This window comes from Hakea prostrata, chromosome 5 (genome assembly GCF_041222555.1).
Source record: "Hakea prostrata isolate BN-2017 chromosome 5, UWA_Hpros_2, whole genome shotgun sequence".
Classification (NCBI taxonomy): Eukaryota; Viridiplantae; Streptophyta; class Magnoliopsida; order Proteales; family Proteaceae; genus Hakea; species Hakea prostrata.
Genome location: NC_142604.1, coordinates 46,614,689 through 46,632,763, shown reverse-complemented (window position 1 = coordinate 46,632,763; position 18,075 = coordinate 46,614,689). Strand labels below are relative to the sequence as shown.

Genomic DNA, 18,075 nt, shown 5'->3' with positions numbered 1-18,075 from the left:
CAATGTGTTCATTGTTTAAAGGGAAAACAACATCGTGTTACCTTTAATAGAACTTCTTCCCATAGAAAAAGAAAAATTTTGGAATTAGTGCATTCGGATGTATGTGGTCCTATGAAAGTAAAAACTCTTGGGGGAGCTTTGTATTTTGTAACTTTCATAGATGATGCATCTAGAAAAGTGTGGGCATATGCATTAAAAACTAAGGATCAAGTTTTTGATGTATTTAAAATTTTCATGCCTCTGTTGAAAGAGAAGCAGGTAAAACTCTTAAATGTGTCCGTCTGACAATGGAGGTGAGTACGGTGGAGCATTTGAAGAGTCCTGTAAGGAGCATGGAATCCGTCATGAACAGCTGTTCCAAAGACCCCACAACATAATGGTGTAGCTGAAAGGATGAACCGCACCATTATTGAAAGAATAAGATGCATGCTTTCACATGCAAAGTTGCAAGGTGCTATTGGGGAGAAGCAATGCGCACGCCGTTCATCTAATCAACTTATCTCCATCAGCCCCTTGAATGGAGATGTTCCTCAGCGAGTTTGGAGTGGAAAGGAGATATCCTATAACTACTTGAAGGTGTTCGGTTGCGGGCGTTCGTGCACATCCCAAAAGACGAACGAACCAAACTTGATGAGAAAGCAAACAATGTATTTTCTTGGGTTATGCTCCAAGTTTGGTTACGGTTTGGATCCAATTGATAAGAAGGTGATCGAAGTAGAGATGTGGTCTTTCTAGAAGACCAAACGATCCAAGACTTTGATAAGATCGAGAAGCCTCAACCGATAATGACGATCTTATTGACCTTGGTCCAAACACTTCACCGTCGGTGCAAGGTGAAGGGGAGATGTTCAAGAAGGTGATGGTCTCACCAATGGTGAACAAAGTGAGCAACCAGCTCACGAACCACCGTTGAGCCCGAGTTAAGAAGATCCACCAGGCCACGCGTCAATCTACCGGTATTCACCTAATCGGTTTGTTATGCTAACAAATGTAGGTGAACCGATGCTTTGAAGAAGCAAATGAAAGCAAGCATAAAGATGAGTGGTTGAAAGCTATGCAAGAAGAGATGGATTCTCTGCATAAGAACCACACATATGACCCGGTAAAGTTACACGGGTAAGAAAGCACTCGAGAACAAATGGGTGTTTAAGCTAAAAGCCCAAGAGAAAAGCTCACAACCAAGGTACAAGGCAAGGTTGGTTGTGAGGGATTTAGCAAAAGAAAGGTATTGACTTCGATGAAATTTTTCACCTGTAGTAAAAATGTCTTCTATACGGGTGGTGTTAAGTTTAGCTGCTAGTATGGTTTGGAAATCCATCAACTAGATGTAAAGACCCTTTCTCCATGGAGATTTGGAGGAAGAAATTTACATGGAGCAGCCAAGGGTTTGAAGTCAAAGGTAAAGAACACATGGTCTCGGTTAAGAAAGAGCTTGTATGGCTTGAAACAAGCACCAAGGCAATGGTACAAGAAGTTTGATTCATTCATGATGGATCATGGGTATACACAGATCGACCATTGTGTGTTTGTTAAGAAATTTTCCAAGAAGATTTCATTATTCTTTTGCTCTATGTTGATGACATGTTGATTGTTGGTCGGATGTCAATAAAATTGACGTTGAAGACACAATTGAGCAAGTCCTTTGCCATGAAGGATTTGGGAGCTGCACAACAAATCTTAGGCATAAAGATTTATCGTGATCGAGCAACTAGAAAGTTGTGGCTATCACAAGAAAGGTATGTGCGAAGGTACTTGAAAGATTTAATATGAGCAATGCAAAATTTGTAGTACCCCCTTGGTAGTCATTTCAAGTTGAGTAGTGAACAAATTCCCTCAACTGAAGAAGAAAGGGATGAAATGAAACGCATTCCCTACTCTTCCGTGGGAAGCCCGATGTATGCCATGGTCCGTACTAGACCGATATCACATGCGGAGGAGTTGTTGTAGATTTCTATCCAATCCTGGAAAGAACACTGAGCAGTGAGTGGATAATGAGATATCTTAAAGGTACTACTAACATTTCTCGTGTTTTGGGCCACCACCTATGTTACAAGCATATCGATGCGATTTGGTGGACATTGACTCCGGAAATCCACATCGATACCTAGTTACCTTTGCGGGGGCGGTCTGCAATCTAAGTTGCAAATGTGTGGCTTTGTCATCTCCAGCGAGTACATCGCTGTTGTTGAAGCATGTAAGGAGATGCTATGGATGAAGCAATTCACTCAAGAACTCGGTCAAACAAGAAAAGTATGTCATTCATCTGCGACCCAAAGTGCAATTCATATAAGTAAGAATCCAAGTTTGCATTATAAATCCAAACACATCCATGTAAGGTATCATTGGATACGGATGTCTTGGACGAGCGTTGCGATTGAAAAAATCCATCCGCAAAATGGAGCGATATGATGACAAAGGCACTACCAAAGGGCAAACATAACTACTGCAGCAACACGGCAGGCTGATCTGTCCCTCCATATGAGTCGGAGGGGGTTTGTAGTCCTCCTCATTAATGGAGGGCTCACAAAGTTTGACAAACACATTTGTAGAGAGAAAGTTTTCTTCTCTCCCCCACTTATGTTGACTTTGAAGAGAAGCTTCTCTTCTCTTATCTCCACCGAATTCACCTATTTATGACAAAGGAGACAACCATTAATATGGCGGTAAGTCCTTTGACAAATTGTCAAGGGAGATAAGGCACGTTCATCCTTTCTTCTCCTCTTCGGCTAAATAGGGGTGGGGGGTTTGCTTGGATGCGAGAGTGTAGAGAGAAGCAAGAGAGGTGAAGCCAAGTGAGGGCAAGTCAGTGTGGGAACACTCCTCTGAGTTGGGTGTGAGTTGAGAGAGGGTGTCGGGTATCCGTTTTGGATACGTTGTTGGTTGTAAATCCAAGCCCGTACAAGGTTGTATTTCAACTTTCTCATAGTGAAGGTCTCATTACGCCCGTGGATGAGGCAAAGCCACCCGTATATTGTTGTGTTGTGCTTCCTTTGTGATTATTTCCTTCGTTATATTTCACGTGGGTCCATACAAGTACTATTCACGTGGGCCCCACACCGCACTATTCACAACACTATTCCCGCACTATTCACGTACATTTTGTATGTTTTCTCTGTCGATCTTTTACCGGAGGGAATGTGCCGTCCCCCGCCCTTTTTTTTTGGGGGGGGGGGGCCGGTCACAACCCTGAGTGTTGCAATCGCTATTTGCTTGAAGAAGCCAAAAACGGTTAAAGAAGATCAAATTAATTAAGTCTTAGTAGCTCCTTCACAATATTGTATAGCTCCCTTGCTAGTTTCTTCTATATGTATTCTACTCATCAGCTTTTCTTTGTAATAAGTGGAGGAGTTACATTGGCTATTTAATTTTTTTGAATAATATTTAAATATAGTATTTGTTTCAAAAAATTTATCCAATAATGATCATGGGAAGCAAATGTTATTTATTTTTTTTTTTTTGGGGGGGGGGTGGGGTTTGAGATTCATCCAAGCTAGTTTATGCCCTCCTCGACTAGATCCTTAGGATATATATCTTTATATATAAATTAAATATGCGACCGATTTCACCTCAAGCCCCAAGAGAAGCAAACCACCGCCACCACCACCAAATAAGATAGTTCTGATCACCTTGCATGTTGGATCTTACAAAAACTTGTAGGGCTTCTTTTCGACTTTCTATCATCTTGGAAGCAAATGTTATTAATAGGCTCCAGTCATCTCGTCATATTGGTTGGACGTTGTTTTTCTAATCATTCATCAAGTTTGGAAAACAAGGATGGCACTTATAATTTTTAGAATTTGATGTGTAAAAACAGAACTACACTATGCTTCTAGAAAACATGTAAAATTTTCAAGTTTTCTTTTAAGTTTCCTAAAAAAATTTGGAAATGTCATCTCATTTTTAATGAAAATGACTTGAATTGGACGACAATAAGAGATACACCCTCATTTTTATGACTAAAACGTTCTTACATTCTTTGAATTTTTTTCCCCAAGCATGCTTTTTTATTTTTAAAATTTTTTTTATATAATTTTTATTACTTGAGGTTCATCTGGGCCAGCTTACGCGCACCTCGACTAATTCTCAGGGGAGCTTTATATAATTAATATAGGCGGGGCTTCGCCTCTGGCCCTAAGGGGATTTGAACTCTGACCTCCTATGTGGAAGGATTGGTCTTTTGCCAACTGAGCCACCCATTGGAGTTATTAAACATGCTTTTAGTTGAAGGAAAGAAATCGAAAATTTATAAAGGTATTTCGGCCGTAAAAATGATTGTTTCTTTTTTTGGGACACTATAGAGGAGACAAATGCAAAATATCGTTATCTTTTGACTAAAATAACTTGAGCCAAATCTCAAGGGGTCCAAATAAGAATTACCCAGTAATATATTATTTTCTTTTCCTAATAATCATGGGAAGCAAATGGTCTTATTTTCCTAGATTTGAGTTTCATCTAGGCCAGTCTACATGCATACCTCAACTACCTCTTTGTAGTCTTTATACATTTGTATACAAGTTGAACATGCAATGAAACTTTGCTGCAAGCCCCTAGCAAAAGAAAATGTTCCTTCGTTTATGGAGAAAGCTTTTCTCCCCACCAGAGGAGACAACTCTCACATTGCATCTTGGAACTCGCACAAACCTATAGGGTTTCTTTTCGAGTTTCTACCCTCTTCCACCCATATATATGATGGATGGGTTCCAATCCTTCGAAGACTAGGTCTCATCATATTTGGTTGGACAATCTTTTTCTGATCATTGGACTAATTGGGTTTGACTTTTTAAAACCTTGATCTAGCTAGCTTGACCTTGATCTTCATCCTAACTCAAAAGAATAAGACAATCCACATTTTAATAATTGGGACGATAAGCGTGTTCTCTCCTTTGAGGGGGAAAGATAGAGAGCTAGGAGAATGAAAATTGAGTTTCCAAGGTTTTGAAATGAGAGGTTGTGTTTTCATCAAACAGACAAGAGTGCCCCCATTGGGAGAGACATTGTTACTATGTCTTTCAAAGAAAGTTGGGTTTTTTTTTTTTTTTTTGTGAGAAAGCAGGACAGACTATTTTCCAAGTTTTCTTTTACGATTCCTTACAAAATTTTGAACCCCCATGAGATCTAATTCAAGTCATTTTCATAATAGGTAAAATGATATTTTACATTTGTCTCGCTTGTGATATTTAAAAAAATCAATAAAAGATACACCTTCATTTTCTTGACAAAAATTCTCATACTCAAAAATCACTACCACCACCACCAAAAGAGATAGCTCTAATCACATTGCATCTTGGAACTTACAAAAACCTATAGGGCTTCTTTTTGAGTTTCTACCATCTTCCACCCTTTTGATGGTGGGCGCTCTCTCGTCTCGTGGGCATGTTTTCTTGTTATTTGCGGTTTGGCGGTGGCCTTTTTTGGTGTGGGTAAAAATTGAACTATTACTTTATACTTAAAAAATACATGCAAAATTTTCCTTACAAAAATTTGGACCCCTATGAGGTCTTAACTCAAGTCATTTTCATTACAACTAGAATGTCATTTTATATTTGTCTCACTTGTGGTATCTAAATAAATTAATAAAAGATACATTCTCATTTTTATGATTAAAGTGCCTTTAAATTTTTTAGTTTTTTTTTTTTTTCTCTCTCTTCAATTTACTCAAATCTTGGATAGAAATGAGGTACCAATAATTTGAGTTGGAGAAAGCTTCTAATTGAATAAGCTATTTGTTGAAGAAAATAAATAAAAAACTATAAAAGGGTATTTTGGTCATAATAATGATGATATATCTTAAATTATTACTTTTTTGTTGGGACACCATAGAAAAAACAAATGCCAAATATCATTTTTGTTAAACTAAAAGGACTTGAATCAAATCTCAAGGGATCCAAATAAGAATTACCGTGTTTTACTTTTACATCCTTTTCACCCTATTAATTAAAGATTTGGCTCATTTTTTTAAAGAAATCTCCAAAAGAGTGATAGGATTTCACAACATGTAAATATTTTAATCCAAGGGCGCACATTGAATTTATCCTAAATCTTAGATTAAAATATTAGACATGATTGAATTCTATCTCCCATTGAGAGATTTCTCCAAAGAGAGGATCCAGATCCATTAATCAAAATCCTTAGGTTACCCTTCCTTGGCAGCACTCTATCCAACATCTCCCATCGCCATCAATCCTCTCCTTTGCGACTACCACACCAGTCCATTTTTCAGTTTTATTTTTTTATTCTCTCCTTAGTCTTCTAAATCTTCACAATTATTAGATATTCACTTTATATTTTCTTAAATTTTTTTTCTCTCTCTATTTTTATGTTATTTTTTAGTAAACAACAACCCAATTGAATTTTTTAAAATTAATCATTGATCTAATTGAATTAATTGCTTTTCTAACATTGTATATTTATATAGTTATATTGAACTAATTATTGAAATAATTGTACTATTAAAAGAAAAAAGAATTATTGAAATAATTGAACTAGAATATGATAAAATAATTCAACATTAGATCCCACATGAGCCCACATAATATGTGTGGTGGCTTAATGCTCGCTCTATGGGGAAGTGATCCAAACTTATTCTTCACCTGCCACCCCCCTCCCCCACACAAATGTTTAGTCCTAGCTCTGCCCTGCTTGTAAGCAAGGGTATGAGAGAATTACGAAAACTTCATTTTAAAAGCAAAAAATTACATGATTAGTTACTATTAAAACGGTATTTATGAATTTAATTATTCATCTTTAAATTAATGGAAACATCCTTATGTTGGTTTTGAAACCCTAATGGTTTTTTACAAGAGACATCTGATGGATAGTGTTTTATGAGTAATTTTCATCTGAACCTGAGGTTTGACTCAAGTTATTTTTAACCCAAAAAAAGTGCATCTTGCATTAGCATCTATTGTGGTTTTTAAAATGTCCAACTAAGGACAAATAAGACCAAAATACCCTTAGGGCCTGTTTGGTTACATGAGTTTGGAGATTTTAAATATCTAGAAATTTCAAATCTATGGAGTCGTAATTCATAAAATTAACTTTTTAGTTAACTTGAATCTATGGAATGAAATTTATGGATTCATCCTGAAAAATTAGTTGGTCAACGTGATTTTTGTGAATACGTAAATGTTTAGCGCTTTTATCGTATGGGGTGAAATCCATAGATTTCAGTCCATATCCATAAATCTATATATTCACGTTTTTAGTGTAAAAAATTGAATGTCTAGATTTCATGAATCCAAGGATTATGTTCACATGATCTGTCCACTTCTTCACAACTACCACGCCCGCCCATTTTCCAATTTTGTTTTTGGTAATAGGCATTTTTTATACATTGGGAATGAAGATTTTATATAATATAAGGCAACCCTTGGCCCCAAAAGATTCCAACTTTGGCCTCTTACTTACAAGTATTGATATTTACCAAGTGAGCTAAGACGCGTGTGGGAATATCGAAGGATGCCTACAAGCAAGGGGTGAACGAGAATAAAGGAAATTTTATTTTTTGAAAAAATTACATGATTAGATAATATTAAACCTGTATTTACAAAATCAATATTAATTATTCATCTTTAAATTAACAGAAACGTCCCTGTTGGTTTTGAAACCCTAACCGCAATCTTGAATGGTTTTCTTACATGAAATGATGAAACATCCAATGGCCAGTTTAATAAAGAGAATTATTAAAGCTGGTTAATTATGTAATTTTACAGAAAAACTTCAGGGAGTTTGAGTTAATATACGAAAACTACCAGGGAAATGAGAAATTTTCAATATGTTTTGTAGTATAAAAGGGATTTAAAATTCGTGCTTTGTCGTGTACGAAAGAGTGTAGAGTTTCTAGTTTCCACTCAGCGAATCTCTCTCTCTCTCTCTCTCGATCGATCGAAGGGCGGCAGCCATGAGTGGACCTGGAAAGCTTAGCTGTGTTGTTGTTGCAGTAGATGGCAACGAAGAGAGCATGAACGCCTTAAAATGGGCACTTGAAAATCTGAAGCTTAAATCTCTGGAAGATGACTCTGAATCTGGAAGCATAGTGATCCTTCATGTTCAATCTCCTCCCTCTATTGCTGTTGGCCTCAACCCTGGCGCCATCCCTTTTGGTGGCCCTAGTAAGTAAATTTTATCTTCAAACTTAAACTAGTTTTCCTGATTCATCAGAACTTGATTTGAACTTCTTTGATTGTTTCTGTATCCTGTAAGGTGATTTGGAAGTACCTGCGTTTACCCAGGCCATTGAGGCACATCAGCGACGAATCACGGAGGCGGTCTTGGCTTATGCTTTAAAGATTTGCGCTGAGAGGAAAGTAAGGGTTTTTCTCCCTAATCCATCACTGGTTACTGGTATTCCTTATTCTGGAGACCTTCTTAATTGGTCGTTTAATTATTTTCTCAGGTTAGTGTGAAGACACAAGTAGTTGTTGGTGACCCAAAGGAGATGATATGTGAGGTTGTTAGCAATTTGAAGGCGGACCTGCTTGTGATGGGTTCCCGCGCTTTTGGCCCTATTAAAAGGTAGTTGTGGATTCCACTTAGTTTCTATCAATAGTTTTTCGATCCTTACAATCTGATCAATGATTCAAGTCGGTAGCACTGCATTATCTTGCCTTGTGGGATGAAATATTCATTCTTTATAATTATCCTGTCATTAGCTTCCTTATTATGTGAAGCTGTTTAGGTTGATTATTTTCTATGAACTCTGATTTACACCTTTATCATGGACGCCTGACTTGCTATCATGGCAATTTATCAAAAAAGAAGCTATCATAACAACAACAACAACTCAGCCTTCTTCCAAATGAATGATTTCAGCTCCATGGATCCAAACTAACTAGCTATCTCTAGACTGAGGTCTAAATCAAAAGGGGAATGAAGAGATGAGAAAAAGGATGTAAAAAATGCAATGAGACATGTTAAATGGAAAAAGACAAGTGAACTCGCTGTCATAATTTTATTAGAAAATAAATGCAAGAGAGACTTTATCATGTTTCTTTGAGCAGTTTCAGATTATGTACCCTTAGTTTTGTTACCCATCACTCTGTGCCCTTTTACATTTTGTTTCAATCATCTGCTCATCCATTCAAAATCGTTGACCAGAAATTTGAAAAGAAAAAGCTCACAAAATCTTTTTTCGATATGAGTGCAATGTTTCTGGAAGTGGGACTACCCTTCACTTGTCATGGGTTCTTTCTCCTTGAATTGTTAAGCGTTCCTTTTCCAAAGTTAAGACTATTTGCGAATTGTTTTGTTTAGTGGGGTTGATATGTCACTATGCAGGGAGCTTGTAAATGTACTCAGCTTTGCCTTAATTTGGTCAGTAAGGGGGGTTGCATCTGATTGGTCACTGCTTTCTACTATTAAGTTCTTTAGTGGTGGATCCTTCTATCATCAATGGAATGGGTTTAATGGTATTTAACTTGCAAGGTCAGAGCAACTATTAGTATACGCATGGAGGAAATCCAGTGGCTGGCAAACTCTCATATAAATATTGCGGAGTTGTTATGTAGACTTTTCCCCAAATATTGTCTCAAAAGCTTCTTTTTTTTGGGAAGGGGGGTGGGTGGGTTGGGTAGCATTTTTGATCTTGCTTTTCGCCTCATGGTGTACTTGCATGATAATGGAGATCACCTATCAGATTAGGGACTTGTGTTTCAAGAAATCTTAGAAAGATAAAAAGCTAAACAGGAAGGGAAAAAAAACACATTAGCTTTCCATGTGGTCTACAGATACTGAGTAAAAAGTAGCCTTTTGGATAGATGGCTCCTTGTTGAAGTACATGACCCATATTGGGCTGCCACCATGGCTGTCTCTTTATTTATCATTTAGTGCCACTTCAGTTGCTACATGTATTATCATCTCCAAAAATGTTTGCCAGTCTGCTTTCTTCAGATGGCTTTTCTGGCTCTTATCTATTGAACAGTGCTGCTAGAGATATTTCATTGATTCCTTTTAATGAGTATTTTTGGTATTGACAATAGTATACTCCTTATCGCTTGCTCAACACTTTATGTTAAGCATTATCTACAATGTATATGGTTACAGGATGTTTTTGGGTAGTGTAAGCAACCATTGTACAAACCATGCACAGTGCCCTGTTATTGTAGTTAAGGGTGATTCTGCTGCATCTTGACATGCTTCTAAGGTATATTTTCTCCCCTTCTTTAAATTTTTTTCTATTATATAATAATGGTGGAATTTAGCAATTTACTTCCAATTTTTACATCCATCTTGTTTGATTGTTTTGTGGCAATATTGCTGTTTTTCATGGCTAAATAACTCCATGAGCTGTAAAGTGATATTGTTATATATATATTTTAACATTTTAGACCTTGGTATTTAGTTTTGCCCTTCACAGATGCAACCAGGCACCAGATTTAAAAAGACATGCTCTATAGAACTCAACATTGACATGTCAAAGTTCAACTTGACTTGCCAGTTCGGGTTGCTTCCTTTAGATTACTTTTAAAAGTTTCACTGTTCAGTTCCATAAACTATTTACAATAACAAATGGAATTTTTGGTCTCTCCCCAATCAATATGCTATTATGTAGGAAGTATACAATGGTTATGATACTAACCAGTTCATTTCTTCTCTGCTTTTGGATCATCAGTAAGAATATGCAGCTAGTTTGCATAAATCTGCTTGGATGCTTAGGATTAGTTTATGGTGTGATCCTACGCTTCTGAATTGAATGGAGGCATTATCTATCTGTTGGCCAGCTGAATTCTACAATCTATTTATCTATTTGACTTAGGTAGGACGTGCCTTCTACTTGACAAATCAGAAACAGTCCATGGTATTTTATTTTCCTTTGTTAGTTAAAAATCGTAATGAAGGTCATATAGAACATAATATATGACTTAATTCTCATGTGTTCTTGTTATCCTTTTTTCAAAAACATAGTTTGTCCAACTGCTACCATATACTTTTATCGTTTAATTGCAGAGAAGGGGCAAACTGAAAATACATTTAAACTTAATATGGGAAGAAGGAAGCTAAGGAAATCTGGGTAGCAAAGACATGCCATGGATGGTGGTCTTAGACAAAAATGTAGGTTATCTACATGAGACCTTCAGTAAAATTTGTCAGGTTGACATGGTTAACCAAATTGGCATTTTCCAGCTCAGACAAGGACCAGTGCTTTTATCCAAATGGCAGAATTTTGAGAAATATAACACCCTTGTTAAACTGAATGGGAGATACAAATCTGTACAAGCTCAAGACCAGTTGCTGTCAATATTGATGGCATCCCAAGCATGGGAGGACTTTAATATTTTTCACTTCATATTTAGTTTCCTGAATACTGAAAACATTCAAATTTCTATGATAGCAATGCCAGTTTTCACTTCAAAAACAGCTGCAAAGGACCCAAATGGCAACAGTACAAGGAGATTTAGAACTTGGTTTTGCTTATCTTCCAAGTTTCTGCCATCATTTTTGCTTCTTTTCCAGTCATATTTGTTTTCAACTGGATTTTTATTTTGGAGATCTTATGAGTTTTGCCTTCTATTTCTGTGAATATCCTTAATTCTTTAAATCAAACTTAACTATATTTTAATTGCCAGGATCTCTCTCCATTGAAGTGTCGCGCAATGGCAATGGGATTATCAGTTCACAGTGATGTCACTCTCATGTTACTATGCACATGATTGGTTCATGAAATGTTGTAACATAATTGATATTTTCCTAGTCTGTCAATGTTGTATTGGATTGTATTCGTGAAGTTTGTCATTTGGCTTGTGAAGATTGTAAACTTTGTTTGGCTGTGGGTCAGGCTGTCTAAACATGTAATGTGGCAAAATGGTTGATTTTTAACCAACTTTACTGGTATTGCTCACGCTGTTGGCTTGCTTTTGTAATCTATTGTAAGAACTTCATTTTTTATTGATTATTGGTTTGTTAAAGGCTTATGAATAATGTTGAACATCTGTTGTTATAGCCTCTCCACTGCCTATGTATGTGAAAGTGATTCTACTTTGTATTCTTGAATCGTGATTAATGCTGTTCTTCCTTTGTTATCAGAACAGAGAAGTATTCATTTGTCACATTCAGTTTTGAGTTAAAGGTGTGCTGCTGGAAACCTGGAGAATAATGGTCATAAAATTTCATTGCAAACATAATTTCTTTACTAGATGATTTTGTTTTGGTTTTGAGTCATCCCCACTATGTTGATATAACTAGAAAGGAATACACTGGTAGTCATCCTAAAGGAGATGAGTGAAGATTAGCTAGGTTGTGAATAAGAGAGGGAACACATTGCAATAGTCTTTAGGCAATAAAGGGAATCAATTCTTACCATGCTTGTTCATTGAAATGCTAGTTGAAAAGTGGGATTGCTATGTATTGGATCGAGGGGTTCAAAATCCGGGATTGAATCAATCCTTTTACAGAGATTAGGGTTACAGATCTACACAATGATTCCTGCATGATCAGTTCATCATCTTTGGATCCTTTCCCAGAACTGAACAGTCTAGATCTGATCATTCCGAGAATAATGGAGGCAAGGATTAAAGAACAATATCATTTTGAAGCTTTTTTTAATGGCTATTATTGAGGCCTCACGGGTTATGATGATTTGGGCATCTTCGTCCTCAAATCGTCAACACCTGTTGATATTATTGATCTTGGTGAGCACAGAATTATTCAAAACGACATTGTAGTTCGAATCATTGAGAAAAAATTGTCTTTTTCCATCCATCTTCAATAGATAAACGTGGCCTTATTTGCAGAAGACGACATCATCAATCAGTGCTGTGAAGTGTGGACACTGGTCTCATTGAACATCATCAGTATGTTCTTTTTTTCTTTCTGAACATGTATGTGGTTGTAACCTGTAACCATCTTTCTTTGTCAATAATGATCTCAACCAAATAAGACAGAGATTAAAGCAACGTGGCTTTCTCTGTTATTTCTTTGCGTTCTCTCTTTTATCCATTGATCCTGGAATCCATCTTGCTCCATTAAAAGCTCTTGAAAGTGTCTAAATTTACATTCCAGTGTGTTCACCATGTGTGGTTATGGCCTTATAGGTCTCCTGACCGGAAAACCACCCCGGATGATCAGGTGGTTCAGGTTATAAACGTGAAAAAGGATAAAGGATAAAAAAATATAAAAATTGTTCCATTGCCGGGAATTGAACCCGGGTCTCCTGGGTGAAAGCCAGATATCCTAACCACTGGACGACAATGGAATTGTTGATATAAGTTAGTCTTTTTTTTGTGCTTACTTTTCCTTTGAATGGCAACCCTTGGCCGGTTTGGTGGAGAGTTAATGGGGGTCTTTTCCCTTTGAATGGCAAACTCAATTAGGGTTGGGGGGATAAAACAAGGATTTCAATTTGTAAGATTCCCCCTTTATGGATTAATTTTAAATTAAATGTTTGGTGTGGAATAAAATGGGATTCATCCAGAAACTATTTGATCGCGGAGGAATCTGCAAAAGCTTGGGGGGGGGGGGGGTTTCCGGGTTTTTTTTTTTTTCCCTTTTTTTTTTTTTTTTTATGGCCCCTTCAATATTGGGGTTGATATCAGTTTTACATTTGGTTGTTTTCAAGTATGAATCACAATAAAATTTTTAAACACGTTTTATAATATAACATGTCTCCATTGTTTATGCTAGGTTCATGCTTTCATTGTTGGTTTATCTTTGCTAATATACCCAAGGGTTTACAGTCAACTCAACTCAACTCAAAACCCTAGGGAGTGCCGTTCTGAAGAAACGAAATATCGCTGTGCTTCTGCTCTCCACCTCCACCCTTTCTGCTCCCTCACCTCCTCTGTCCCTCTCTCCACCTCTATCTCCACTCGTGCTTTGAGGTTTTTCTTTTTCCAACTCTGTTTTGCTCCCTTGCCTCCTATCTCCCTCTCTTTGCCTCTCTGTTTCGCTTTCTCTCCGCCTCTTTGTTCGCTTCTCCACCACCTCCACCCCTGTTCTGCTCCCTCGCCTCCTTCTCTACCTTTCTCCCATGAAGTTCCGGTCAGGGGGGAAAAAAATTCCAGGAAGATGCGAGATTCTGCAGAGCTTAAGGTTTTACACTAGGAGTTGGAAGTGTCTCCCAGGGATTTGGAAGCTTTGCTGCTGTGAGAGTTTCGTATTGTTGGTCGCCTCGCTGTTATTTCCGCCCTTGTGGCGTGTATTTCCGTCCTTGTAGCGTGTCTATGTCCACCTTTATGGCGTGTCGGTTTTGGAGGATACGTATGGCGTAATCCTTGTGCTTAATTGTTGTTGTGGTTGCTACAACCACGATGCTAAGGGCTTGGGCTCAACCCATTCCTTAGCTAGGATGACCTTGTCTATTACATGTATGACATTTGGTCAATTTCCATTCCTTGATTTGGATCGAACCTTGTGTTCCATGCATTTAAATTTGTATTTCTTTCTTTTTCTATACGTCTATAGTTTCTTTCAAGTTCATGGATGAAGCTTTTCAGTTTCATACAAAAAAGAAAAAAGGGTTTACAGTCACAAACTCAATAGGATTTGGATGGTGCTTTGATTTTTATTTCCTCATTCCTCCATATTGTGACAAGAACAAGTGACTCAAAGTTAAAGTTGTTAGACCAAAAAAAAAAGTGACTCAAAGATTTTATTCAATGATTGTCTCTCTTGTATCCAACAGGGGTTTTACAATGTTAGGTTTTCATGCTGTATTTTTTCAAATTCTAGTGGAATAATTCTGAGGTGATTTAGATGGTCTCTCGTCCGAATTTGCACCCTTGGCCCTTAGACAAAGTTCATCAACTGCTAGGAGCCAAAGGGCAACTCGAAAGTACAAATCTTATTCTTTTTCAAGTTAGTAACTTTGTAAAAGGTTCTCCAACCTGAACCAAACAAGCTCTGTATATAGCCAACTCAGTGACTTTGGTCAATATCTTGCATTATGATATGTGCTGCTGGACATTATCAAAATAATAAAAACCCATTTTCCTTTCTTCGCGTCTTACAAGATCCATGTTTAATCTCGTACATAAAAAGATTTTGGGGGTTTATCATATGCCATTAACAAGTGAGAATACCTGGTAGTTCCACGAAGAACAAGTTAACAACAAAAACAACAATTTCACTGAGAAGAAAGGAATAAGAAGAAAGAGGGAGAGTCACACTTGAGTTTTGACAACACTGAACGATAGAGAAAATATGAAGAGAATACAGAGTGAAAACAAGAGAAAGAAAGAACACATTTTATCTGGAAGAAAAAAGAAGAAAAAAACTTTGGAAGAAGATACTGAAGGCACCCCTCCACATCATACTCACGCTTACATACTGTGTAGGCTGCTAAATCTGTAACAACCCACACAGAAAACACACACAGAAAAGAAAACTGAAAGAGCGGCTTTCAATTTTCTTGTCTTTTTTACTTTCTCTGTTGCTCTTTCTCTCTAACATAGTCGAAATCTTCGTCAACCCCACCATTGATGAACAGCAACACCTTCATCTCTCAACCTTCCATAGAGAGCTAAGCATTCCCAATAAGCCCTTTTGCTTTTCTTCTTCCTTCTTCCGAAGCTCTGGTACTCGCACTCTAGAAACAGTTCATCCACCAAACAGATTGCTTTGTTCTTCATCAGCTCCTCTACAACTCCTGCTTCGGCTTTCATTACCACGTACTCCTCTTCCTTTACATTCTTCCCCAACCAGTCTGACATGGTGATCTGTGGTGCTCCTTCATCTAAACCCTCTTCGTTTACAGTATCAATCTTGTACATTTCAAAATCTCTGTTTCTTGTTGGGTAGTTCTGTGCAAACCAATTACTGTTCTTGTCTGGTAAGCCAACATCGATGAATAGGCGACGCGGGTATTGTTCTAAAGAATCACCCATTAGATCAGGGAGGTATTTGGTCCTCTTCAAGTACTTGTTAGTCTGTTTCATCGAAGAAGCTCGCGGCGGTTCAAGCAGAACGTCTTCGAGGCCATTCAAAGCTGCCTTCTTGGCCTCCGGTGACAAATTGCAGAGGCGCCTCTTCGTGGGTGATGAATTGGTCTCAGCAAGGCCAGTCTTCTTCAACGCCAGAACGGTGGATTCAAACTGCCTTAGATACACGATTTTGTAATTCGGTGGCTTGTGGAAGGCCTGCAATGGGTTGTTGCTTAATTGAACAGCAACCATTCCACCGGTCTTGAGGATTCGATCGATGAAATCTCCAGCAAGGAAATCAGACGCGAAGATGAAATCAAATGTGGCATCTGGAATCGAGTTCTGTCGCTCGGAATCGGATTCAGAGACGAGATCCATGCCGTGACCGCTCAAGATCTGGGCACCATTAGCAGTAAACTCGTAACCGTCGCCATTTCGGCTCACGAGGAGGGCTTTGTCGCCCGATTTGAAGAGACCCTCGCTGCTCAAATCATGAACAAGTAGATCCAACAATGATTCACCAGGGATTTGGGCATCAGAGGTTACAGGAGTGTAAGATAAGGATGAATCCCAAATGACCATCGAACCAAGCCATGGAGAAGTAACAATGGCCAAAGCCAGAAGCACAGATCGTGCGATAACTTTCAAAGCCCTTGAATCGGGTAGCGTAATTATGAGCTGATCATCAGAACTCAAAATGATCCCATCTCTATGAAGGTTCTTGATCTTACACTGGGTCACGGCGGTGGTTTGCAATCTTGGAACCAACCCCATTTTTTCTTCTTAATCGATCTCGAAGAGAGAGGGTTGTTGCAAGTTCTTCTTGGTTTTTAGACGATGACGAAGACGATGTCAGAGAAAGAAAGTAACAAAGAGGGCAAAGATGATTTGCAGGCGAGAGGAGAGGGAGGGGAAACTAGCGAGTGCAAAACCTTGCAGCGGTGTGGTTTCCACCCACGAGGGCCACACGGGTGCTTTGGATTCTTGACCAAAGGAGCATCAACTGCCTAAACCTCTGCAACTCCATTATTTCCGACCAAATCTCCCCAGATTGAAGAAACCCAAGCACTTACTTTAACGGGACACCATCGGAAACCACCACCCCAGAAGCTGCAACTATGGAATAAGCCAAAGCTCAGGCTGAGAATTGCAGAAACTATCTTTTCTTTTCTTTTTATTTTCTTCTCCTCCTCCTCAGCCTCCGAGTTTGGCTTGTTTGAAAGAAAACAGAGCCTGGGAAGATGATTTATTGAGTTGCAGAAGAATTCAGTTGGATTAAGAAGGGAAAGGTGAGGTGTTTGAGATTGAGAGTTTAGGGTTGGCACCCTGCTTTATTGATGGACCCACGAGAAACAAGCTTTTCCGTCGCTTTTTATTTTCTATGTTAAGCATCAAACTTCCATGCTAAGAGAGAGGAAGTTTTGCGTGTGAGGACTGAGGAGTCCATTTGGAGCACATGCAAAATTGGCATCAATGGAATGATCATTACAATAATCAACTTGTCTTATCCAACAAAGCAACATTTTGTAATGTTATGTCATTATTTTTTATGTTTTTTTTTTTTTTTTTTTTTTATTTCGACAATAAAATTTTATTCAAACAAAAAAAAGGCCTACAAGTACTAAACTTTATAATAAAATTTGTGTGGTACATTCTGTGGCAAATTGGCACATAATGGGTACTAAAATCTTGGATAGTTGGACATAGATGGACACATTTCTCTGGCAAAATTTGGCACGGTATGTACAAAATGGAATGGACACTTTTTTTAATAAAATAAATAAATAAGTAAATAAATACAAGTATTTGATACACAATTACTCACATAAAATCAGGAGTATAATGCTTCAAGTGATTAGTGGCAATCTCACTATTGTTGTCAACTGATTTGCAATCGCTTTCATTTGCTTCTCTATTTGTTCTGCTTCATTTTGGGATTTTCCAGGGAAACATAAGGATCAAATATGACTTCTTCAGGTATCCAAAGCGAGTCTTTATACTCTTGAAACTTTTTGTTAGCAAATTGCACGTCGCGGATGTAGTTATGAATAACATAACAAGCAATGATAATTTTGGCTTAATTAAGTACATAATGTAAATCTGTGATGCATTTTAGACAAAATTGAAAACCTGCTCTTTAGGCACCCAAAACATCTTTCTATAAAATTCTCTGTGGTTGAAAAGTTCAGCTACAATCCTTGGCCCTCGACCTCTCCCCCTA

The 18,075-nt window shown here is 37.8% G+C and overlaps 2 protein-coding genes and 1 non-coding gene across 4 annotated transcripts; 1 reads left to right on the top strand and 2 right to left on the bottom strand.

Annotated features, from left to right (window-relative positions):
* Positions 1-7,831: 7,831 nt before the first annotated feature.
* LOC149016164 (Adenine nucleotide alpha hydrolases-like superfamily protein) lies at positions 7,832-11,983 on the top strand. 2 transcript variants are annotated; one of them, XM_089157287.1, is made up of 5 exons: positions 7,832-8,111; positions 8,203-8,306; positions 8,396-8,514; positions 10,042-10,141; positions 11,583-11,983. In XM_089157287.1, the coding sequence occupies exons 1-4, from the start codon at positions 7,901-7,903 to the stop codon at positions 10,127-10,129; spliced, it is 522 nt and encodes a 173-aa protein (XP_089013413.1). In that variant the 5' UTR covers positions 7,832-7,900; the 3' UTR covers positions 10,130-10,141; positions 11,583-11,983. The 2 variants fall into 2 exon arrangements, with proteins under 2 accessions (XP_089013413.1, XP_089013411.1); XM_089157285.1 differs by having other exon boundaries at positions 11,565-11,975.
* An 11-nt stretch (positions 11,984-11,994) lies between these two features.
* Positions 11,995-16,628, bottom strand: LOC149016162 (uncharacterized). Its single transcript, XM_089156688.1, has 4 exons — positions 15,428-16,628; positions 15,263-15,279; positions 15,015-15,117; positions 11,995-12,080 (listed from the first exon to the last, which is right to left on the bottom strand). The coding sequence occupies exons 1-4, from the start codon at positions 16,626-16,628 to the stop codon at positions 11,995-11,997; spliced, it is 1,407 nt and encodes a 468-aa protein (XP_089012814.1).
* Positions 13,118-13,189, bottom strand: TRNAE-UUC (transfer RNA glutamic acid (anticodon UUC)). The gene has a single exon. It is a non-coding gene; the product is annotated as a tRNA-Glu (tRNA).
* Positions 16,629-18,075: the final 1,447 nt, after the last annotated feature.